Source organism: Ornithorhynchus anatinus, chromosome X1 (genome assembly GCF_004115215.2).
Source record: "Ornithorhynchus anatinus isolate Pmale09 chromosome X1, mOrnAna1.pri.v4, whole genome shotgun sequence".
Classification (NCBI taxonomy): Eukaryota; Metazoa; Chordata; class Mammalia; order Monotremata; family Ornithorhynchidae; genus Ornithorhynchus; species Ornithorhynchus anatinus.
This window is the reverse complement of record NC_041749.1, coordinates 6,415,491-6,441,213: the sequence shown is the minus strand read 5'-3', so window position 1 is coordinate 6,441,213 and position 25,723 is coordinate 6,415,491. Positions and strand designations below refer to the sequence as shown.

Sequence of the window (25,723 nt, the reverse complement as noted above, 5' to 3'; positions counted from 1 at the left end):
CAAATATATTTGAGTTGATTTCATTGACTATTTCTAGAAAGAGAGTTTTAGACTGTGTCTGATTAGCTTGTCCCATTTCGATAAGAATATCGACTGAATTTTTCCATCGTGAAGGCCCACACTCTCTTTCCATTAGGTCATGCTGCCTTCATAGATCTTGAGCTGTGCCTAAATCTTGAGTCGGTGGTACAGTATTCCGGATCCCAAAATACCTATTAGGTGTGTTGAATTTGGTCTCGTCTCTTTGCGCTGTTGAATCGAATCCTGCCTAGGTAGCAGAATTGAGCGAGGGTCTTCAACCTCGTATCCCCAGTGGAGAGACCCTTGACATTGGAAGGGTATGCGGGGACAGTTTTGTACATAACTTTGGCCTTCAGATGATTGGTAAATTGAATAATGCTTTGCTGAGTCTCAAAATATACCTAACCATAATAATAATAACGTTGGTATTTGTTAAGCGCTTACTATGTGCCGAGCACTGTTCTAAGCACTGGGGTAGGTACAGGGTCATCGGGTCGTCCCACGTGAGGCTCGCAGTTAATCCCCATTTTACAGATGAGGTTACTGAGGCACAGAGAAGTTAAGCGACTTGCCCACAGTCACACAGCTGACAGGTGGCAGAGCCGGGAGTCGAACCCATGACCTCTGACTCCGAAGTCCAGGTTCTTTCCACTAAACCACGCTGCTATCATCCTGGGGGTGTGGTTAGAAAGTTACTTTAAAAGGTAGTTATTCCGATTTCTAGTTTTAATGCTGATATGGATGAAGAAAATCACCTCACAGGGTCAACTTACTATACCAAACACTTCATTTATTTCTCATATTTATTTACAGTATTTACATATTGCACATTAGCTGGAATGTTTTATACATTTATTGTACCTAGAGCAAATGAAATTAGCCTGGGTATGCTTTCACAAATCCATACTCCACTGTCTCCAAAAGATGATTATTCAGTTGGCTTTTTGAGTTTTACATGCAATTTGAAATAAACTCGAAGGGTAATTGTAAAAGAGGTATAGCTATCGAGTACCAATACCCTCTGTTAAAAGCTTTCTCTTTCAAACTAAATCCGATTATACAAAGAGCAAAAGAAATACTCCATGAGGTCTCAGAACAAGTCGATAAGATTGAAATTTCCAGTTGAAAAAGATGCATGTTTTGTCTGTATTTGGCAGGACTACACATCAAAAGTTGACTGTTACCTTTTTTTTTTTTTTTTTTCTCTTGAAAAGGAGTGCCGACAGTACTACTGGCAGTTAGATTAATGTACAGAATATAGATTTGCAAACAGTGTCGACAGCATACAAAACACATGTTAAAGGAATTATGGAAGAGTCTTTTGGTCTGCAAAAATAAATCTCTTGTTCACAATGGAATATGTTTAAAAAGGTAGAGAGTTCTATTTCCCTGTCAGTTTCCAAGGCACTTCTCCTGGTTCTTGGTGTTTGCTCCTTTACTGGAGGGTAGTCAACCACCTGGAGAAAAAAAAAAATGCATTCAACCTTTACTCTTAAATGTAACTCCGCTAAACATTTTCTACCTGGAGAATACAAAATGCACACTTTGCAGATATACACATTTAGGGTTCGTTTTTAATCACATCTTTCTTGGAACCCTCCTTTAGGATCAAAATCATCCTTGTACGGTAGTAGAAGTGTGTATTATCCTCCCATTAAAGATCTTTTCAATCGACCTCTTATGGAACCCTCTCCGTTTCTTCCAACCACCTCGATTGTGCGGGTACTTAAATATGCATAAATTTACCATTTCCAGCCCAATTAGGTCTAACATTTATAACTTGAATAGAGAAGCAGTAATCGCAGTTTATGTCGGTAGCAGTCACATATTTAAAGTACAAAATATAATGGTTTTTTTACACTTTTTAAATTAAAGTATGCTCTGTTGACAGTTTAGTTATAGGGAAGCAGCATAACTAGAGTACGGGTCTGAGAGTCGGATTTCAGCTCCACCATTTACCTTCTGTGTGACCTTGGACAAGTCACTTCTCTGTGCCTCAGTTTGGCTCCTTGAGGGCAGGGATCTTGTCTCCCAACTCTGCATCCAGTAAGCACTCAATAAATACCCTTGATTGATTTCCTCTTCAACAAAGTCAATCAATAAGTGGTGTTTGTTGAACACTCATAATGTGCAGAGAACTGTACTAAGCACTTGGGAGAGTAATAATAATAATGATTGTGATACCTGTTAAGTACTAACTCTGTGCCAGGCACTGTACTAATCGCTGGGGTGAATACAAGTAAATTGTGTTGGTCACAGTCCCTGTCCTACACAGGGCTCACAGTTTTAATCCCCATTTTACAGAAGAGGTAGGTAACTGAGGCACAGAGAAGTTAAATGATTTGCCCAAGGCAGACAAATGGTTGAGTTGGGAATGGAACCCAAGTCCTTTTGACTTCCACTTCCAAGCTTTATCCACTAGGCCCTGCTGCTTCTAAAATACAGCAGCCTACGGTAAGCTTACAATTTAGAGGGGGAGAAAGACATTAGATAAATAATTTAGAATATATAATTTAAAGATATCTACCTAGGTGCTATGAGGTTGAGGGTGGGGTGAATATCAAATGCCCAAAGATCACAGATCCACCTGTTCTCCCACCCTCTTAGACTGTGAGCCCTGTGTGGGACAGGAATGGTGACCCAACTGATCCATCTTGTAGCTAATACAGCACCTAGAACATAGTAAGCTCTTAAATACAATTATTTTCATCATTATCACTATTATTATCATCATTATAGGATCCCAGTGTTGAATGGTGTGAGATGAGAACAGTTATTTTGATCAACTCTGGGTCTATATCATCATTCATACTAATAGTAGTAATAGTATTTATTAAAGGACCTGCTCTGTGCAGAGCAATCTGGGAAGGACTGACAAAGAATACTTGGCTGAGAATTAGATACAGTGAATCAATGTAGTGCTTATTGAGCGCTTACCATACGCCGAGCACTATGCTAAGCGCTTGGGAAGCTACAATAAAGTTGGTTGCTCATCATTCCTGACCAGGAGATGCTTATAGTCTACAGGGGGAGACAGACATTGAAATATAATAATAATAATGGCATTTGTTAAGCGCTTACTACGTGCAGAGCACTGTTCTAAGCGCTGGGGTAGATACAGGGTAATCGGGTCGTCCCACGTGAGGCTCGCAGTCGTTATCCCCATTTTACAGATGAGGGAACTGAGGCACAGAGAAATTAAGTGACTTGCCCACAGTCACACAGCTGACAAGTGGCAGAGCCGGGATACGAACCCATGAAATAAATTACAAAGAAGGGAAAAGGCAGAGTTTCAGGAAAGTAAGTGCTGAGTTTCAATTGGAAAGGCGACAGGAGGGAGAGCAGGCATTAGACAGGGATGGCCTCTTGCGTGGGAGATAAGATTTCCAGATGGCTTTGAAGGAGGGGGGCAGGAGTTCAAGACCAGAGCAAGGGATTGGGAGTGGGGTAGACAAGATGAAGGTACAGGGACAAGGTTGGTGTTATGTGGGGAGAGGGTTGGCGACCCCCTGGATCAACTGACATTTAGGGAAAGATGAAACCAGAAGTATGAAAGACAAAGACGGTGATTGAGTAGGCATGTTCTTTCATGGGTTTGCAGGTGGGAAGAGTTAGCCCCAAAATTTGACACTCATTTGGAGAAGCGGCGTGGCTCGGTGGAAAGAGCCCAGGCTTGGGAGTCAGAGGTCGTGGGTTCTACTCCCGGCTCTGCCACTCGCCAGCTGTGAGACTTGGAGACTTCTCCGGGCCTCAGTTCCCTCATCTGTAAAATGGGGATTAAAACCGTGAGCCCCACGTGGGACAACCCGATCACCTCGTATCCCCCCAGCGCTTAGAACAGTGCCTTGCACATAGTAAGCGCTTAACAAATGCCATTATTATAATTATTATTTGGGCTTCCTAATGAAGTGATAGCTCAACCAGAGATCTGTCCTGGGATGAGGGAAACAGAAGGAAGGGAGTTTGAAAGAAACAAATGGGATTGACATGATTTATGGGCGCTTAAAAACTGCTTCTCTAGACCCCTGGCCACAAGAGACCTTCAAGGTTGAGAAATTGCCATGTGATGAAATGGGAACAAGGAGATTGTTCTGGCCGTTCTTGTGCTTTGCAGTGTTGAAATAGTGTGAATAAGGTGGAAAGACTTTACCACTATAATATTTGATAGTTCTGTGTCCTTTCAAGAGCTAGTATGCCTGAAATTTTTTTTCTAACCCCTCTGTCCTCTCTCTCTCTCTCTTTTTTTAACCTTGTAAGGTCTTCTTGACACAAAATGCAAATTCTCCTCCCTGGCTATTCACAGTGACTTAGATATCACCTTCAGTGGGTTTTCAGGGTAAGCAAACTTCAGATAAACTAAGCAATATTAATGATAGTATTACAGTGAAAATTGTCTATCTTAATACCAGTTACCCAAACTATCTAAGCACAAGCTACTGAAGAATAATCTTTTTTAAAAAGTGAATAAATAATAGACATAGGCACAAATTTGATACTGAATGTAGGATAATCTATAAAAATGATGACTGTTTAGTTTGGAAAGACAAAACCAGAAAGGAAACGTGACTGAAATTTATAAAAGCACAGAATTGTTGTTCACCAAATACCAAAGTGTGAATACTACAAGGAACCTGTTAAAACTTGGTGATAAGCTGAGAAAAAAAGGCAAAAGCTCATGACCCAGCAGGTGAGAAAAACCGAGTTTACCAAGTATAGAGAAGCAGCGTGGCTCAGTGGCAAGAGCCCGGGCTTGGGAGTCAGAGATCGTGGGTTCTAATCCCAACTCCACCACTTATCAGCTGTGTGACTTTGGGCAAGTCACTTAACTTCTCTGGGCCTCAGTTCCCTCATCTGGAAAATGAGGATTAAAACTGTGAGCCCCATGTGGGACAACCTGATTACCCTGTATCTACCTTGTATCTGGCTTAGTGACAAGAGCCCGGGCTTGGGAGTCAGAGGTCACGGGTTCCAATCCCGGCTCTGCCACTTGTCAGCTGTGTGACCTTGGGCAAGTCACTTCACTTCTCTGGGCCTCGGTTACCTCATCTGTAAAATGGGGATGAAGACTGAGCCCTACGTGGGACAACCTGATTACCTTGTATCTACCCCAGTGCTTAGAACGGTGCTTGGCACATAGTAAGTGCTTAACAAATAATAATGTTGGTATTTGTTAAGCGCTTACTATGTGCAGAGCACTGTTCTAAGCGCTGGAATAGATACGGGGTGATCAGATTGTCCCACGTGGGGCTCACGGTTTTAACTGGTTGGTAATAATACCAACATTATTATCGCGTTTACCACCATCCTAGGGAGTTGTGCAAGACAACTATCAACTGGTTCAAGAGGGGTTTGAATACATTCATGGATGAGTAATATTAGTGTGTTAAAAGCAAACTTTGAGAATGTCAAAGAAAGTAAGAAATGTCAGGTTGCACATCCCTAAAGATTAAGGCATGTATCATTGATAGCAAACCATCACATTATACTGACGTTTCTGTTATTTATGTGTTCTCTCTCGGTCTCTGTCTCTCCTTCTTCCCCTCTCCCTTCTCTACCTTTATGTATTCAAAATATAACATGCTATGTGCGTTCTACTAATTTGCCCACTCCAGCTCAACTTAAAAACATTTAGAAGTATTCCATGTATCCACTTTCCTCTCCCACTCCATCCCATTTTATACTCTCTTTCTCCCAGCTAAACTAACTTTGTATCGTTTGCAACTCTACCATCTCCAGCTCATTGCCCCATTACTCATGTCTTTCTCTGCCTTGAACTCCTTCCCTTATCAATTCCGTAAAACCACAACTTCTCCATTTTCCAAAATCCTCCTAAAAATCCCATCACAGAGTTTTAGCCTTTAAGTGGCAGCGTGGCCTAGTGGATAGAGCTTGGACCTGGGAGTCAGAAGGACCTGGGCTCTAATCGTGCCTCAACCACTTGTCTGCTGTGTGACCTTGGGCAATTTACTTCACTTCTCTGGGCCTCAGTAACCTCATCTGTAAAATGGGGAGTAAGAGTGAACCCCATGTGGGACAGGGACTGTGTCCATCCCAATTTGCTTGTAGTAATAATGTCCATCCCGATTTGCTTGTGATAATAATAATAATCATGGTATTGGTTAAGCGCTTACTATGTGCCAGGCACTGTATTAAGCCCTGGGGTGGATACAGACAAATCGGTTGGGAAACAGTCCCTGTCCCACATGGGGCTCGCAGTTTCAATATCCACCCTACGGCCTGTTACATAGTAAGCACTTAAAAAATAGCGCATTTATTATTAGAGTATAAGCTCCTTGTAGGCAAGAAACATGTTGATTCTTTGTTGTGAATTTCCCAATTACGCTGCACCGTGAGTGCTTAACTGTTCCCGCAAAAAAAAAAAAAATCGATTTTTTCCTTAGAATCTTCTCAATCACTTAGGACAGCGCTCAGCTCACATTAGATACTTTGTTGATGATGATTATGACAAGTGCTTAGCACAGTCCTCCTCACATAGCAGGCACTCGGTAAATCCTGTTTATTTTGACCTTAATATGCTTAAGTGTAGGGAGAAGCACTACTAACTCAATTTTACAAATGACCAGTACAAGGGAAGGTAAAGGTCTTTGGGCACAGCAAATGTGTCTACCTGAGGAAAAGTATATGACATTTTGAAAATGTGGAGAAAGTTAATGGAGCCACCCTGTTTCTTAATGGAGCAAATATTTTCAAGCTAAACTAAGGGGCTCTAAGCTTTTGTTTCTTTCCTCCCCTTCTCAGTCAGCCAAAAAGGTGGGAGAATATTAGGCTGGACTTGTAGGAGCAGGGTAGTTTGACTTTAAGGTGACTCCCATATGCCCACTTTCTGATTAACGTCTAGATTATAAGGTCCTCCCTGTAATAATAATAATAATGTTGGTATTTGTTAAGCGCTTACTATGTGCAGAGCACTGTTCTAAGCACTGGGGAGATACAGGGTAATCGGGTTGTCCCACGTGGGGCTCACAGTCTTAATCCCCATTTTACAGATGAGGGAACTGAGGCCCAGAGAAGTGAAGTGACTTGCCCACGGTCACACAGCTGGCAAGTGGCAGAGCCGGGTTTCAAACCCATGACATCTGACTCCCAAGCCCGGGCTCTTTCCACTGAGCCACGCTGCTTCTCTAGACTGTAAGCTCCTTGTGGGCAGAGAACATGTCTACCAAATCTGTTATATTGTACCCTCCCAAGCTCCGCACACAGTAAGTGCTCAAGAAATTTGATTGATTAATGGGGAAATGTGTCCAGTTAATGGCTCCTGATCAGCTCAAATCTCATCTCTGGCAATGTAGGGACGGGCCAAAGTCTGGAAGTTCATTAACTGTCAGCAGAAATGGTTACATCTGGCCTTTGGGGAAGAAAATTGCTTGCCCAAGTTCTGAATGTCCGTTTGCTCTCTATCATTCCGGAACTGCCACTGTTTGTCCCATGTTGAAATGCATCCAAACTGTAGAAGAGCAAGTGGGAAAGAATGCTGACTTCGTTCCCTTTGCGTGAGTCATCTGGCAGGTTTGTAAATAATCTTGTTGACATATTTCCAAAGTCGAATGATGGGATTCTGTGCTAAATATATTTTTCTACCTTCTCACAATCGACTATGAAGGAAAGTTATATTTTATATTTCAGAGATTAATTCCTAATGGGTCTCTGGACATTTTTTGTGACTGGTGGTGGGGGCTTAGTTTTTAAGAGATCGTGGTTATGTTGGGCCCTTTAGTTTAACTGCATCCTGACAGTGTTTTACTCTGTTTCTAAAAGGGAAACCGTTATCTTGGAGGAAGTTTAAAATATTAAAGTCATAGTCACGAGAAGCAGCGTGGCTCAGTGGGAAGAGCATGGTCTTTGAAGTCAGGGCTCAGGAGTTCGAATCCCAGCTCTGCCACTTGTCGGCTGTGTGACTGTGGGCAAGTCACTTAACTTCTCTGTGCCTCAGTTCCCTCGTCTGTAAAATGGGGATTAAGACTGTGAGCCCCACGTGGGACAACCTGATTCCCCTGTGTCTACCCCAGCGCTTAGAACGGTGCTCGGCACATAGTAAGCGCTTAACAAATACCAACATTAGATGGGCTGGTGGAAATAAGGGACTGGGAATCAGAAGACCTGGGTTCTAATCTCAGTACCACCACTTGCCTGCTCTGTAGCCTTAGTCAAGACGCTTAACTTCACTATGTCTCAGTTCCCTCATCTGTTAAATGGGGATAAGATACCTGTTCTCGTTCCCCCTAAGACTGGAAGCCCTCTACCGGGCAGGGACTGGGTTTGAGCGGATTATCTTGTATCTATTTCAGTGCTTAGCACAGTGCTTGGAATCCAGTAAGCACCTAAACATCATTATTATAAATTAATGCTGTGATGTAGGAAAGCGGTACTGAGACACACACCGGTTTGCAAAATATGTGCCAGTGAATGAGACCAAAGGGTTGGATGACATTGAATATACCAGTATTTATGCACAAATGAGCAATTGCTGAAATCATCTGTGAAAATCGTAGAATCCAAGTTACTAAGAGTCCTTGAGGGTCATTATAGAGAGGCAGCATGGCCTAATGAAAAGAGCGTGGGCCTGGGAGTTTGAGAACCTGGGTTTTAATCCAGGTGGTCCTGCTAGGTATCTGCTGTGTGACCTTGTGCGAGTCACTTAACTTCTTTGTGCTTCAATTACCACCTCTGTAAAATGGGGATTAAATCCTACTCCCTCCTACTTAGATTTTGAGCCCCATGTGGGACAGGCACGATGTCCAACCTGATTGACTTGTGTCTACACCAGTGCTTGGCACATAGTAAGCACTTAAGTGACACAGTAGTTATTGTAGTGTGTCTCTCTAGATGTAATCTCATCCCTCTAGGCTGTAAGCTTGTTGTGGGCCGGGAATGTGTCTGTTATATTGTTATATTGTACTCTTCCAAGCGCTTAGAACACTGCTCTGCACACTGTAAGCGCTCATTAAATATTTTTGACTGACCGACTGTCATCGTCTGATCCAGTCCCCTGCCTCCCGAAAAGTGAATAATTTACAATCTAGAACTGTTAGTTGTCTGTTTCCTCTTTAAAGACCTCCTGTGATGGAATCTAATTTTCATGGGTAGATTATTCTTGGCCCACAGTGGTAATAAACCAGAAGTTCTTCCTTGGATCTAACCACTTTCTCTCTTATTTTACTTTAAGTCCATTTCCTTTCGGCGATTTCCTAGAGGTCATAGAGGGCTGAACAGCCTCTTCTTAACATATTGCTTTTCTCTGGACCATCCTTCAGTTTTGTTTTGGTTTTTTGGTGGTGATTTTTTTTTTAAGAACTAACTATACCAGGGACTGTACAAAGCCCTGAGTAGATTCAAGCTAATCAAGTTGGACACAGTCCATGTCCCGCATAGGACTCACGGTCTCAATCCCAATTTAACAGATAAGGTAACTGAGGGACAGAGAAGTGAAATGATTTGCACACAAGGTCACGCACCGGACAAATGGAGTCAGGATTAGAACCCAGGTCCTTCAGACTCCCTGAGAAGTGCTCTACCCACTAGGCCATGCTGCTCCTCTTCATTTTCTCTGCACTCTTTTTAAAGATATCAACCCAAACTAAACAGAAGACTAAAAATAGCCTACTTCCTGACTCTTTACCTCCTACTCTTTCGAAGCATCTCGGGGTCTTATCGTTCAATCAACCCATCAATCAATCGGTGGCTTTTATTGAACACCTACTGTGTGCTGAGCCCTGTACTAAGCTTTCTAGTTAGTCCTATTTATTGAGCGCTTACTGTGCGCAGACCACTGTATTAAGCGCTTGGGAGAGTACACTGTAACAGACACATTTGTAAAATACCACTCTCCAGTTCTTTTTTCTGGTGTAATTTTCCATCCTTTCACACCAATTAAGATTCCCCCTAGCCAGCTATTCCTTTTGATCACTTTGAGAGAAAATAAAAACACATTTTAAAAGTCCCTGCTTTTCAGGCACCTGTTGTTAACTTTCCCTTTCTGCCTCCTGGGAGGTGACATTTTCCCTTGGCCTCTTTGCCTGGTAAAACCGACTCTTGTTTTTGTTACCTTTTATGCTCTTTCTAGTTGCAGTTCCTTTCCAGCTTTTGCCATTCCAATCTTGTTGATGTGCAGTTGTTCCACATAAACAAATCCAATATGTGCCAACTCTATATGCCTATGAATAATTTATCATGCTGCCTGGGGGTGCTTATAATGTGTTTCAGTATGGATGCCTTTTATTTACGGCCAATATTTTGCCAGATCAAGACAGTTACGTCAACCTTACTGAAAGGGGGACTCCCTTAGCCAAGGAATGATTGTTTTCACGCTGATGAATTTTTCATGTCCAAAACATAGGATTCACAGCTTTGGTATGCAGCCCGATGTGATTACATAGAGTGCTTACCTTATCCTTCCATGCACATTGGACTTACAGCCAACCGAGTCAGAAGCCTGGCACATCTTTTGTAGTCTAAATGGAAAAGAAATCACAAGTGGAGCCAATTAGTAGGGCAAAGTCTTGGAACGCCAAGGGGGAAGGAAAAAAAAAATATGCCCTATGGGTTTTCTGCAAATACCTGTCATTAATACACTGTAATTCCTTAGGAGCCATGGAAAAAAAGCCTCCTGGAATCACAGAGTCTACATCTAGTTAACGATTTGAGCTTTGGCCTCACCCAGCAGAAATCTGTCAGTTTGATGGTACTCGGTAAGCCCTTATTACGTGTCAAACACTGTTCTAAGTGCTGGGGTGGGTACAAGTTAATTTGGTCGGACGCAGTTCCTGTCCCACTGGGGGCTCACAGTCTCTAAGCTCGTTGTGGGCAGGGAATGTGTCTGTTTATTGCTATATTGTATCCTCCTAAGCACTTCATACAGTGCTTTGCACACAGTAAGGTGCTCGGTGAATATGATTGAATGAAGTAGGAGGGAGAGCAGGTATTGAATCCCCACTTGACAGTTGAGAAAACTGAGGCACGGAGAAGTTAAGTGACTTGCCCAAGATCACACAGCAAGCAATTGCCAAAACCCATCCTCTGGCTCCTAGGCCCTTGCTTTTTCCCCTACACCACGCTCTTATGTTCCAAAGTAACATAATTCAAGGAAGGGAAATTCGTGATTGAGAAATATCGTCTTTTTCCCAGTTGCTCACCACCCCTCATTGTTCGTGGAATAATAATTTTAATAATGGTGATTATAGTATTTGTTAAGTGCTTACAGTGTGTCAAGCACTGTTTAAGTTCTGGGGTTGATACAGGGTAATCAGGTTGTCCCATGTGGGGCTCACATTCTTAATCCCCATTTTACAGATGAAGTAACTGAGGCCCAGAGAAGTGAAATAATAATAATAATAATAATGTTGGTATTTGTTAAGCGCTTACTATGTGCCGAGCACTGTTCTAAGCGCTGGGGTAGACACAGGGGAATCAGGTTGTCCCACGTGGGGCTCACAGTCTTAATTCCCATTTTACAGATGAGGGAACTGAGGCACCGAGAAGTTAAGTGACTTGCCCAAAGTCACACAGCTGGCAAGTGGCAGAGCTGGGGTCTGAACCCATGACCTCTGACTCCAAAGCCCGTGCTCTTTCCAGTGAGCCACGCTGCTTCTCTTGCCCAGGCCCACACAGCAGACAGGTGGCGGAGGCGGGATTAGAACCCACGTCCTCTGACTCCCAAGCCTGGGCTCTGCCATTTCCAGTTTTGCTCCCGTGCCCCAAGGCCCTTTGTAAAAATGGACGCTTAGTCCCCATTTGAAGGAATAATGCAGAGGGCTTGGGACTGGAAGTTTGTAGGAAAAATGGCTAGGAGTTAAAATTGTGAGAGCAGAGATGGTTTCATTTGCAGAGAGAGAGAAAACAAAACACTTCTTTTAGTTACCTACAATTGAGGCAGCTTGATCTCGAGTCCCAGACCTCTTAGTGCCCTGCTCAGTGCCTTTGGGCAAGTTACTTAACTTCTCTGGGCCTCAGCTCCCTCAACAGTTAAACGGGATTAAGGGAGATGCGAGTCCCTCGCGCAACAGGGATTGTGTCAACCCCAGTCCTTAAAATAGCGTAGGTGCTTAATAAATAGCTATTTTTAAAATTTTTATTTAAGCTCGTTGTGGGCAGGGAATGTGTCTGCCGACTCTGTTGTATTATACTCTTCCAAAAGCTTAGTACAGTGTTACGCACATAGTAAGCACTCAATAAATACCATTGATGAAGATGGTGATTATCATTATTATACCTGAAACCGAAAGGGGAATTTTCACCTTTTCATTGTGACAAAAATATCACTGGATATTCTCTTAAAGAATTTTGTGGGGAAAAACTTGGCAATTCCTGTGGAATTAAATGACTGGAAAAAGTTTTCTAATGAACAGGAATATGCAGCTATTAATTTATGGGGTCATGAATATCTCTAAACCAATTGTAGAGTAAAAAAAAAAAAAACCCAAAACTACCATTTATATGTCCAGACTTTTGCCAATGAAAGTGTATTTTAAAAAATATGGAACCTACAAGCTTATTTTAGGCTTCGCTGAGAGACAGCTGATCTAATTCGTAGAACACTGGTCTGCAAGTCACGTGACATGAATTCTTGGCTCTGTTGTATTATTTAGGGCAGATCCTTTCATCTCTCAGTTTTACCTTATTGGAGAAATTGAGTAATAATCCATGCCACCACACTAATCGTAAAACACTTTGAATTCATCAAAGTGTGAAGGGATATGTATATATAAAGTATCCTTAGCTTATTCACATTTTAAAAAACATTTTATGACAATTTACTGAGTGTTCCAACACACCCAAGTTCAGAAAAAAACCTCAGGTGGTTGAACTCAGCAGTCCGATTTAGACGTGAGCAGATGGAAAAAGGAATGCTGATCACGTATTAGAACAGCTGATTCATTCATTTTTTCAGTCGAATTTATTGAGCACTTGGTGCAAAGCACTTTACTAAGCGCTTGGGAGAATACAATATAACAATGATCAGGCACATTTCCTGCCCACAGTGAGCTTACATCATATAGTCTTCCATTCCCTCCATTCTCTTGGAGCGTGGGGTTGGGTTCTTTTAAGAACCCGCGTCGAGGAAAACTCACACTGCGGTGCTCACCGAGTCCACGGATGCGTACACACCCCGACACACAAACCAAACGGGCTCTAATGGTCATATTCCCTAACAGCGATCTATTATTATTATTGTGGTATTTGTTAAGTGCTTACTCTGCGCCGGGTACCGTACCAAGCGCTGGGGTAGATACGGGTTAATTGGGTCGGACTCAGTCCCCGTCTCACGTTGGGCTCACGGTCTTCATCCCCATTTTACAGATGAGGGAACCGAAGCACAGAGAATGAAGTGACTTACCCAAGATCACACAGCAGACAAGGGGCGGAGCAGGGATTAGAACCCAGGTCCTTCTGACTCCCAGGTGTGGGCTTTCTCCATTAGGCCACGCTGCCCAAGTGCCTAGGGGAATCACTCCCCTTGGCAGGACTAAGCGTGTCTGAGTTGGCCTTTTAAGATGACTTTCTGAAGCTGTCAGATCCACACTGGTTCAGCCGAGTGCTGCCTCTCCACCCCGAAGGGCAGATAAACTGCCCCCTGCCCCCCGAATCAGTCTTCCCCCTCCAGCCAGTCTGTTCCTGACTATGGGAGAGACTTACTGGGCTCCTGAAGGGAAGATAAACTGCCCTCTGCCCCCCGAATCAGTCTTCCCCCTCCAGCCAGTCTGTTCCTGACTGTGGGAGAGACTTACTGGGCTCCTAGGAGCAGCCTGCACTTTAGCAGTGTCAGCTGCTGTGACAGGAGAAAATCTACATTCACTTTAAATAAACAAGCCCTGTCGCTTTAACTCTCTGGGTGGCAGGAATTTGGAAGCTGTGCAGTTCAGCCTTTCCCGACTACGCTGTTTCGGAGGGCTGTCGACCGGGCCAGTCCATTAGGCCCATTGCCAACACGCACTGGACCAGCGGGTAACACTCCTCAAAGCCCACCTCCTCCCGGACGGCTTCCCCGATTCATCCCCAACGGTCCGAGTCGTAGCGCTCCGACAGCTGTGTCCGGCACTTGGGTGTTTCTTTAAGAGAAGCATCGTGGCGTAGCGGATAGGGCACGGGCCTGGGAGTCAGAAGGTCCTAATCCCGGCCCCGCCACTTGTCTGTTGTGTGACCTTGGGCAAGTCACTTGGCTTCTCTGGGACTGAGTTGCCTCATCTGAAAAATGGGGATTGAGAAGGTGAACCTCACGTGGGACAGGTATTGTCCAGCTCGATTTGCTTGTGTACACCCCAGCGCTTATTAGCACAGTGGCTGGCACATAGTAAATCCTTAAAAAATACCATCATTACTATTTACGCCCATTCTCAGCTCTTCTGTATATTTTTATCGACAGTTCTATGTTCCAGTATTCATTCTGATTCCACTTTTTGCAACACTTTATATCGGGTATCCCCTGTCAGAGCGTGAGCTTTTTGTGGTCACGGAACACATCTGGTGCTCTCGTCTTTCCAAAGCACTGAGCACAGCGCATTTTTTACAGTATCTGATAAGTGTTTACTATGTGCCATGCACTGTACTAAGCGCCGGGGCAGATACAGGTTACTCGGGTTGGACCCGATCCATATCCCCTATGGGGCTCACAGTCTTAATCCCCATTTTACAGGTGAGGTAGGTGAAGTGAAGAGACTTGCCCAAGGTCACACAGCAGACAAGTGGCAGAGCTGGGACCAGAGCCCAGGTCCTTCTGACTCCCAAGCCTGTGCCGTATCCATGAGGTCGTGCGGCTTCTCACTCTATTCTGTGGTATTCAACGGATACTCTTATTTTTTTAGGACACCTATGGTTCCATTATGTGCAGAAAGTGATGTTGGGGGCATCAGAGGGAGGGATGGGAGGAACAGGGCAAATCTCTGAAATAATAATGATAGGTGCTATTTGTTAAGCACTTGCTCTGTGGCAAGCACTGTGCTAAATGCTGTGGTAGAGATACAGGATAATCAAATTGGGCACAGTCCTTATCCCACATGGACCCACAGGCTAAGGGCGGGAGGGGGAACGGGTGCTGAATCCTCATTTTGCAGATGAGAAAACCAAAGCTCAGAGAAGTTAAGACATTCGTCCAGGTGAGTGGCGAAGTCACAATTTGAACCCATGTCTCTTTGATTGCCAGTCCTGTGCTCTGTCCACTAGCCCTGAAACTTCTGTCTTTTCTTTGTTATCGAGCTGCTTTGGATTCGGATTGGTTCGGTTTTCCTAAGTTTGGCATAAATGCATAATCAGTGGCTCAGTGTAAAGAACCTGAGCTTCGGAGTCAGAGGTCATGAGTTCGACTCCCGGCTCTGCCACTTGTCAGCTGTGTGACCGTGGGCAAGTCACTTCACTTCTCTGGGCCTCAGTTACCTCATCTGTAAAATGGGGATTAACTGGGAGCCTCACGTGGGACCACCTGATTATCCTGTATCTCCCCCAGCGCTTAGAACAGTGCTCTGCACATAGTAAGCGCTTAACAGATACCAACATTATTATAACAGGCTTGTTCTCCTGGTATTCCAGCAACCCAATAGTTGAGATTTGGATAATCCATCATTCCATTCTAACCGTGAGATGACAAAAAGCTTGGGTAGTCAGGTGACTACTTGGTAGCTCATGGGCTAGAATTCAATAAGGAGAGTAGCCTTTTGTCCACAACAATCTCCCTCTCGCACCCCAGGGACTAAGAGAATCTTGGCGGATAATACGAACACAAGGCAACTCCTTTGACTTCTCAGCATGCTTTTCCTGGGGGCCCCAGAATAAATGATCATTTTAACCTGCCGTTGGCTCACTCTGACCTCAAAACAAGCCATTAAAGGATAGGAACTCCTCGATAATAATGATAATGAATATGGTACTTGTTAAGTGCTTACTATGTGCCAAGATCTGTTCTAAGCGGTCGGGGTAGATACAAGGAAATCGGGTTGGACACAGTCCCTGTCCCCCCGGGGGCTCACACTCATAATCCAGCTGTGTGACTTGGGGCAAGTCACTTTACTTCTCGGTGCCTCAGTTCCCTCATCTGTAAAATGGGGATGAAGACTGTGAGCCCCGCGTGGGACAACCCGATCACCTCGTATCCCCCCCCCCAACGCTTAGAACAGTGCTTTGCGCATAGTAAGCGCTCAATAAATGCCGTCGTCATTATTATTATTAGTCCCCATTTTACAGATGGAGTAACAGAGGCTCAGAGACGTGCCCAAGATCACACGGCAGACATGTGGCAAAGCCGGGATTAGAACCCGGGTCCTTCTGCATCCTAGAACCGTGCTCTATCCACCAAGCCACGCTGCAAGGTTGTTCAGAGAGCATAGTTATTATTACATTTGAAAATGGTTTTAGGATATCTACACGATCAAAATAGAAGGCTCTTTGGCCTTCACAAGAGAAGGCTATTTTGAAATAGCCGCACAGTAGTACTATATCCTATTCCAGCAACAATTACCAGATACCACCGTTGTAATAATTCTTACTGATAAAAGCAAAAATGGCAGATTACAAGTTTCTTGTGGGCAGGGGACATGTGATTTACCTCAATTGTACTGACCCAAGTGCTTGGTTCCAGTTCTTAGCCCTCGGAGACAATCAATCATTGGTGCTTAACAACTGCTTACGGAGTACTGTACTAAGCGCTTGGGAGAGAACAATATGACACACACATTCCCCGCCCACGACTCTCTTGGGAGAGTACCGGAGAGTCGATAGACACAGTAACCGTCCGTAAGGAGTTTACACTCTAGTCCCGCGCTTTCCACCCAGTAGACGCTCAATCAATCTCATTCTGGATTCTTACAGTCAAACCAAAAACCTACTGAACTGAGCCACTTTGGCAGTGTTGTCTAACTGTGAGCTGGTTTTGTCAGGGATCGTCACTATTACTGGGGTAACCGTTCTTTCCCAAGCGCTTAGTACAGTGCTCTGCACGTAGTAAGTGCTTAGTTCGAATCCCGGCCCTGCCACTTGTCAGCTGTGTGACTGCGGGCAAGTCACTTCACTTCTCTGTGCCTCAGTTACCTCATCTGTAAAATGGGAATTAAGACTGTGAGCCTCACGTGGGACGGTCTGATTACCCTGTATCTACCCCAGCGCTTAGGACGGTGCTCTGCACATAGTAAGCGCTTAACAAATACCAACGTTATTATTGTTAATAAATACGATTGAATGAAAAGGGACTCTGTGGTACCGGAAGCACAGTTACATTTCCCAAACTGCCTGAACTGCTGCTGACGCTGTTTTATTTAGGGTTATCTGGGGGGGCAGGGAGGCCGCCTAGGGGTTGGGGTCTCGCTTTAGGCGTGGATGAGTGGAAAGAGCCCGGGCTTGGGAGCCAGAGGTCATGGGTTCGAATCCCAACTCTGCCACTTGTCAGCTGTAAGACTGCGGGCAAGTCACTTCACTTCTCTGGGCCTCAGTTCCCTCATCTGGAAAATGGGGATGAAGACTGTGAGCCTCACGTGGGACCACCTGATTAACCCGTATCTACCCTAGCGTTTAGAACAGTGCTGTGCACATAGTAAGCATTTAAAAACCAACATGATTATTATTATTATTATTATTATTTAGGGTTTTGGCTTTTCATCAGAAGCGGCCTCGCAGTCCGCTTTTAAATTGATTGCATTTACAGGCTTTCCCTCCCTTGCCCCGGTGAAGCTCACCGGCCGCATGGGCTCCTCTTCACTTGTCACCGGGAGGCTTGTGAGGCTCTTCCTCCCTTACTTGTCTTCTGTGTGACCGTGGGCAAGCCACTTCGTTTCTCTGTGCCTCAGTTACCTCATCTGTAAAATGGGGATGAAGACCGGGAGCCCCATATGGGACAGGGACTGCGTCCAATCTGGTGATCGTGTCTCTTCCCCAGTGCTTAGAACAGTGCCACGGTAAGCGTTTAAGAAACACCGTCGTCATCATTATCGTCATTATGCCTACCGGGAAACTTGTGAGGCCCACGGGCTCTTCCTCAATCACTTGTCTGCTGTGTGACCTTGGGCAAGCCACTTGGCTTCCTCTTGCCTCGGTCACCTCGTCTGTAAAAGGGGGATTAAGAGATCACGAGCCCCATTTGGGACAGGGACTGTCTCCGATCAGATGATCCGGCATCTACCCCAGTGCTTAGAACAGTGCCACAGTAAGCGTTTAAGAAATACTATCGTTATATCGTCGTCATCATTATTATTATTACTACTGGGAGGCCCAAGGGCTCTTCCTCACTTGTCACTGGGTGGCCCTCACAGTTCCATCTTTATTCTTTCCCATGGTGGCAGCAAGGGCCCGGGGGTGCGGAGAAGGGGTTGGGCGCTCGCGATAATGGCCCTGTCCATAGGGGCCCAGACCTGGAGGGAGAAGCAGCGTGACTTAGTCGATAGAGCCCGGGCCTGGGAGTCAGAAGGTCATGGGTTCTAATCCCAGCTCCGCCACGTGTCTGCTGTGTGACCTTGGGGAAGTCACTTGGCTTCTCTGGGCCTCAGTTACCTCATCTGTAAAATGGGGAATTAAAGAGTGCGAGCCCCCATGTGGGACAGGGACTGTGCCCAACCTGACTACCTTGTATCTACCCCAGCGCCTGGAAAGGTGCCTGGCACATAGTAAGCGCTTAACCAGTATCATAATTATCATTCATTATTTACCAGGGAGGGATTCTGTGCCCTTCCCCTCTTCCGGCTCCTGCCTTGTCCTGCCCCGGCCGCCTCTGGTTGCCACCCCTTGTACGCCTTCCTCCCCAACCAGGATCAACTGCTCTCTTCCCGCCCTATGTCATCATCCCCCTTTCCGCCCCCTCCCCCCACCCCCCACAAACTCCTGCTTCCCACCCTGCTTAAAGAAACGATTTCGGCTTCGGGCCTCACGGTCAAATTCTGTTTTCTGATGTCAACCCATGGGTCCATGAGGCTGGGCCACCCCGGTAGGTACAATTCAACGACTCTTGGGTGATGATGACGATAGTAATAATGGAATTTCCATTGGCTTTAGAGCACCCAAGTACTTGACCCCCTCCTACCTCACCTCGCTACTCTCCTACTACAATCCAGCCCCACCCTTGGCTTTTCTAATGCCAACCTTTCCGCTGTACCTCCATCTCCATCTCACTGCCGACCTCTTGCCCACGTCCTGCCTCTGGAGTGGAACTGCCTCTTCTTTTCTGATAGACATTTACTCTCCCCGCTTCAAAGCCTTATTGAAGGCCCATCTCCTCCCAGAAGCCTTCCCTGACTAAGCCCTCTTTTCCTCTTCTCCCACTCCCTTCTTCGTCGCCCTGATGCCCATGCCAGCCCCACAGCACGTACGCACATATCTGTCATTTATTTATCTGTATTAATATCTGTCTCCCCCCTCCAAACTCATTGCGGGCAGTCATAGCGAAATCTCTCCAGCGCTTAATACAGTGGTGCTCCGCCCATAGTAAGTGCTCAATAAATACGACTGGCTGAATTTGTCAAGCGCTTAGTCCGTGTCAACCGTTGTGCTCAGTGCTGCGGTAGGTTTAAGATAACCAGGTTGGACACAGTGTCTGTCCCACGTGGGGCTCCGACTCTAAGGAGATTTCCCTCTCAGACCTTCTTACGCGTTTCCACGTTTTAATCTCCACCCACCATTTGATCACTTGGCGGCATACGGCGCACACCCTTTGCCAGAGTAGAAATTTGGTGTAAAGGAAAGTGGTGTACTGGGAAGCAGCATGGCTCAGTGGAAAAGAGCCTGGGCTTCGGAGTCGGAGGTCATGAGTTCGACGCCCGGCTCTGCCACTCGTCAGCTGTGTGACTGTGGGCGTGTCACTTCACTTCTCTGTGCCTCAGTTACCTCCTCTGTAAAATGGGGATTAACTGTGAGCCTCACGTGGGACGACCTGATTACCCTGTATCTACCCCAACGGTTAGAACGGTGCTCTGCACATAGTAAGCGCTTAACAAATACCAACATTATTAAGGAAGAAATCCTCTGGGAAGTTTCAAAGATTGTGAGCTTCTGCAGTTTGGGAAAAAGAAGGAGTGTGGCCTAGTGGAAAGAGCCCGGGCCTGGGAGACGGATGACCTGGGTACTAATCCCTGCTCTTCCGCTTTCCTGCTGTGTGACCTTGGACAAGTCTCTTAACTTGAGCACCGGCTTGCAAGTCAGAAGACATGGGTTCTAATCCTGGCTCCTTGTCTGCTGTGTTATTTGGGCAAGGCACAGCACTTCTCTGGGCCTCAGTTCCCTCCTCTGTAAAATGGGGATGAAGACTGTGAGCCCCATGTGGGACAGAGACTGTGTCCATCCTGATTACCTGGTATCTACCCTAGTGCTTAGAACATTGCTTGGCACATAGTAAGCGCTTAAAAAATACCATAATTATTAAAATTATTAAAAATAGTGACCAAATACCTGTCTCCCCGACCTTGTACTCTGAGCTCCATGAGTCCAACCAATCTCATATCTACTCCAGTGCTTAACGGATATCACAGTTATGGGGAAGCAGCTTGGCTTAGTGGATAGAGCACGGACCTGGGAGTGCTAATCCTGGGTTCTAGGTCATCGGTTCTAATCCTGCTCTGCCACTTGTCTGCTGGGTGACCTTGGGCAAGTCACTTTGCTTCTCTGGGCCTCAGTTCCCTCATCTGTAAAATGGGGAGTGAGATCGTGAGCCTTAGGTTGGGCAGAGACCGTGTCCAACCGGATTACCGTGTAATAATAATAATAATATTGGTCTTTGTTAAGCGCTTACTATGTGCCAAGCACTGTTCTAAGCGCTGGGGGAGATACAAGGTCATCAGGTCGTCCCGCATCGGGCTCACAGTCTTCATCCCCATTTTACAGATGAGGAAACAGAGGCACAGAGAAGTGAAGTGACTTGCCCAAGGTCACACAGCTGACAAGCGGCAGAGCCGGGATTAGAACTCACGACCTCCGACTCCCAAGTCCGTGCTCTTTCCACTGGAGCCATGCTGCTTCTTTAGCAGCGCTTTGAACAGTGCCTGGCACATAGTAAGCACTTAAGAAATACGATAATAATAATAATAATAATAAGGAGAGCAGGTGGAAGCTATGTCAGTGGGGAGGGTGGTGAACCCCGCAGCGAGAGGATTGGAAAAGGGGTTACAAACTAGAGGCCTCCTTAGACAGGAGAGTGTGAGGCAGCCCGCACTGCTCCCTGGAATCAATCAGCCCAGCTACTCGGGTATTTACACCCTAGAGTATAACGCTTGGCAGCCTCTCCTGGAGTAATTCATTCTTCACATTTGTTTGGTTTTTGTCTTCAAGCAGATACAAACATAGGCATCATTCCAGGATTCGTAAACAAATCAAGGATGAATCAAAGGTCCGTCCCCACAACCGCTAGTTAAATTCCTCTCGGCGGCGGTGATTCTCCGTCCTCTCCGCTCGTCCTTCCAATAGTCAGCCGTCTCTATCAACATCAGCCCCTCTTTCGACATCCCCGCCCTAGTCCGATGTCTAACTCCACAGTGATGAAGGAACGTTTCTTAGTAAACGAGAGAAACGGGAGAAAGGTCCCCTTTCAGTCAAATCAAAGGACATAAAGTACATTCCCTAGAACCACTCCATCTGTAGCTCACTCTGGTGTACCGAAACAGCGGATCACATGACTGCTGGCACTTACATGCTGGGATGGTGCAGTCTCTGGTGTTGTGATAAAGTCTATGAAAGTGTTTACTGCATTTTGGACTAAAATAGAGAGGACCTGAAACATGGAAGAAGAAAACAAGCCATGAGGGTTCTGCGTGCGGCAAAAGAATCAGCCCAAGTCTGGAAGGAACGACTGAAACTCACCGGTCAAGTGTTTCAAAAACTTGTCTTTCATCCTCAGATCCCGAGGGACAATTTCTGTCGGAAAGAAGGAGAAGGGTTTTAACCACGTCACCCGAGAGAAACCTTTCCCAGCGTACTGAACTTAACGGGCCCCGCTTCCTTCGAGGGGGAGGTCAGGTCCGCCAGCTGGGGCAGACTTGGACCGCCCTGAGCTCACTGAGGGCAGAGTCGACCGTAATGCGATCGGCATCCTGTGATGCGTTTCTCATCCAAGAAAAAGAGCATTTATTAGGGGCCGGATGCTAGGGTACTGTTTTTGAGGTCTGCAGCATCAGACTGAAAGATGGTGCCTGTGAGCCAGAATGTAGAAACGTCTCTGACTCACCGACCGGTCCCCTCTGAACCTCAAATACCATTTGCATTTGCGGATTGTTTTGGAGCTGTGCATCCTGCGGTGTTCAAAATCTGGGGGAAGATCGGCTTCTTTCGCTTTTTAATCGGGCCTTTGCTTCTCTCCTCCAGAAGTGGACTATGCTTGTTCGGTCAGATGTTCCCAACATCTTCGCTTTGGGTCCTGAAGGGACCGAAGACGAAACGTACCAGGATCCCCATCTTGAGGAAAAGCAGAACGATGCTCTCCCCGTCTTCAGAGCCCTTCTAAAATCACATCTCCTCCAGGAGGCCTTCCCTGACTAATCTCTCGTCTCCCCACCCTATTTCCCTCTACTGGCACTTTGGTCAATGAATCGGTGGTGTTTGTCGAGGACTTTAGGCGCGCAAGGCTCTGTACTAAATGCTTGGGAAAGTACAAGAGAAGCAGCACGGCTCAGTGGATAGAGCTTGGGCCTGGGAGTCAGAAGGCCATGGGTTCTAATCCCCGCTCCGCCACTTGTCTGCTGTGTGACTTTGGGCAAGTCACTTCCCTTCTCTGTGCCTCGGTTCCCTCATCCGTAAAATGGGGATCAAGACTGTGAGCCCCGCACGGGACAGGGACCGTGTCCAACCCGATTATCTTGTATCTACCCCAGTGCTTAGAACAGTTCCTGTCATGTAGCAAGCGCTTAACAAATACCGTTATTATTACAATACAACAGAGGTGGTAGACATGATCCCTGCTCACAAGGAACTTAGTCTAGAGGGGGAGACAGGTAGCAGAAGCGATTACAGCTAGGGGAAATGGCAGAGTATGAGGACATGGACATACATGCTTTGGGGCTGGGGGGGTCTTCAGGGGTACAGACCCAAGTACATATCTGAGACCCAGGTACGTGGGTGATGCAAAAGGGTAGGGGGCAAATGGGGTGGGGAAATCAGTTATTCAATCAATGACTTAGGAGGCAGGGCACTATACCAAGCCCTTGGGAGAGTACAACAAAATAGATATATCCCTACCCTCGAAGAGTTTATAATCTAGCTGGGAATAATAATGATTGTGGCATTTGTTGAGTGCTGTACTAAGCGGTGGGGTAGATGCGAGATTATCAAATCCCAGGTGGCACAGTCTAAGTAGGTGGGAGAACAGGTATCAATCCCCATTTTGCAGAGGAGGGAACCGAGGCACAGAGAAGCGAAGTGACTAACCCAAGGTCAAACGGGTAGGTAAGTGGCGGAGTGCTGGATTAGAACTCAGGTCCTCCGACTCCCAGCCTCTGCTCTTTCCACTAGGCCATGCCGTGCCCTAAATACTTGGATACTAACCCTCTCTACTCCCACAGTGGTTACTTCCTTCTCTTTAAACTCCGTCGCTTCTCCCTACCTGTAATTTATTTAGTTTAGCCTTTAGTTTGTAGGCTTCTTGAGAGGAAGGAATGTGCTCACTAACTCTGTCGCACGCTCCCAAGCGAGTAGTACGACGCTCCCTACAAAGTAAGCGGTCAAATACCCTCGATTGGATCGCCAGACAGATGATCCGCTAAGCCCATTTTAACCCTTCCATCTCTAGGTTTGATTTCTCCGCACTTGGATTCTAAGGATCCCGAAAGGAAACGTCTCGTTCCCCAAATTCAGTGCCTCTCTCTCTTGTGTTGACCAGAAACTTGGATCATTTTCATTTGTCTGCCCCTCACCCGTGTCGGTGAGGATCGTGGGTGACCCTTTACACTTCATTTCTCTACGGATGCTCTGCCTGGAAGTGGCTGTTTAGCTCCCTCCACCATTCCATCTGAGAGAACGTGCCCATCCCGAACTTTATTCGACCCTCAGTTTAGACATTTCCTCCGAAGCCGGTCTTCATTCACCTGTAGCTTGAGTCTAAATAAGATCGACCTTGTCGTATCTGTCCCGATTACACCCTAAAGAACCTGAAAGAGCTAAAATACTTATTTTGGAAGTTCCCGGTGGGACGGACCTCCTGGGAAAGTTTCCCTCTAAGAGACTTCTAAAACATTTCTTCTTCACAGGCTTCTGCTTTGCTCAGAGTATTTTCCATGTTGTTTTTTTTTTTTAAAAGATAGTTTCTGTTCAGAAACTCATAACATCGGTAACAACTAGCGTGTCTGAGAAGAGGATATAATGGGATTATTTTTCCATCACCTATGCAAACAAATGTCTCTCCTTGTTTTTCTAAACTGCCACTTGTCTATTAAACTGTCATCCGAGCCATCCTGTTCATCTGTTCAAATGAACAGATCTCCCTAGTCTCACTCTTTCCTCCAACCTAATAACCCCGGATTCGGGAACGCGTTCAAGCCTTCAACTCGGTGCAACGGCAGCGCTCCGATTCACATCATCCCGGAGGAATCGGAGATCTCGGAACCGGGAATCCAAACCCCACGCCTTTCCTAGCGGATCTGGGTTCTCCGACCCCTTCCTCCCCGCTGGCGTAAACACTGGAAAGGAGGAAGACACTACTGTAAAGGGAGACTTACCGACCCTCTGTTCATCCGGATAGACCCCGTAATCGGTGACTTCCCTTCGGCCCAAAGTGTAATCCTGTTTGGAGAAGAGTTGCCACCTGCCGTCCTGGCCCAGGCGGTACTTTTGGAGTTGCTGAATGATCTCCATGATTAGGTTTAGGAGGGTCCGCTTGTCCCGAAGCTGTCCGGATTGGGTCCTCCCCTGGCCGGCGGTCGCGGTCAGCAGCAGCAGCAGCAGCGCGAGAAGCACCGGCCCCCTCCGGCTGCCCATTGCAGAGGGCACTGCCGGGGAGGGTCGCCAAGCTCGCCGAGGCCCGGGCGGGCGGGGAGGGAAGGAGGGAGCCTCCACCTCGTCCTGGAAGGGAAGGACAAAGGAGAGAGAGAGACGGTCAGGGAGGATAAAGAGGAGAAGGAGGAGAAGGAGGAGGAGGAGGGAGATGGGGGAAGGGGGCGGGGGAAGCCGAGGGGACGGCCGAGCCGGAGAGGAAAGTCCACTCAAACGCTCCAGGCCAATGCCGGGGGCCTCTGGGGCCAAGCCTCCTCCCTCTCTCCGCCCTGACTTCACACCCACGTGCCCCTCCCCGGGCTCACATGGCATCGGCTCGCCTGGCCCCCGAGAGGGACGGCGGCTCGTCCAGCCCGGGCGGAGGGCCGCGTCCACGCCCAGACGGCCCCTCCTCCCCCACCCCACTTTGGGAGGCCAGGGGTCCTCCCCGCCCCCAGCCGAGCAACACCCGGGGGCAGGGGGCGAGGAGGACCGCGGCCACCCTGCGTCGCACGTCCGGGCCACGGATGCGACCCCCGGGCTCCAACCTGCGACCCCCGTCCGCCGCCGGTCTCCAGATCTCCAGCCTCGACCTTCCGGCCCCCTCCGGTCTCCAGCCTCCATCCCTCGCCCTCCGCCCCGTGGGGACAGAGTCGGGACGAGGGGAGGTGGAGATATTCCCACCCCACACCGAAACCGGAAAACGCCTAGAACCCCATCCCCCTGCCGGGCTCCTAACGGAGTTTGGGAGAACCTTTAGACTTCCAGGACTCAGGGATCCCCAGTCCCAACCCTGTCAGGCGAAAAGCCGGTCTGGCCTTCTCCTTCT

General features: G+C 46.8%; 1 protein-coding gene across 2 annotated transcripts; it reads right to left on the bottom strand.

The window, feature by feature from the left end:
• Nucleotides 1-790: 790 nt before the first annotated feature.
• On the bottom strand, nt 791-24,978 carry ALKAL2 (ALK and LTK ligand 2). 2 transcript variants are annotated; one of them, XM_029050426.2, is made up of 5 exons: nt 24,642-24,976; nt 21,796-21,849; nt 21,626-21,706; nt 10,425-10,490; nt 791-1,478 (listed from the first exon to the last, which is right to left on the bottom strand). In XM_029050426.2, the coding sequence occupies exons 1-4, from the start codon at nt 24,898-24,900 to the stop codon at nt 10,426-10,428; spliced, it is 459 nt and encodes a 152-aa protein (XP_028906259.1). In that variant the 5' UTR covers nt 24,901-24,976; the 3' UTR covers nt 791-1,478; nt 10,425. The 2 variants fall into 2 exon arrangements, with proteins under 2 accessions (XP_028906259.1, XP_039766071.1); XM_039910137.1 differs by lacking the exon at nt 21,626-21,706 and having other exon boundaries at nt 24,642-24,978.
• Nucleotides 24,979-25,723: the final 745 nt, after the last annotated feature.

Coding starts and splice junctions, on each gene's coding strand:
- ALKAL2 (XM_029050426.2), bottom strand. CDS start 24,900: ATGGGCAGCCGGAGGGGGCCGGTGCTTCTCGCGCTGCTGCTGCTGCTG. Junction 21,707..21,795: donor GTTTTTGAAACACTTGACCG/GTGAGTTTCAGT, acceptor TCCATGTTTCAG/GTCCTCTCTATTTTAGTCCA. Junction 10,491..21,625: donor AGACTGCACCATCCCAGCAT/GTAAGTGCCAGC, acceptor TTTTCCATTTAG/ACTACAAAAGATGTGCCAGG.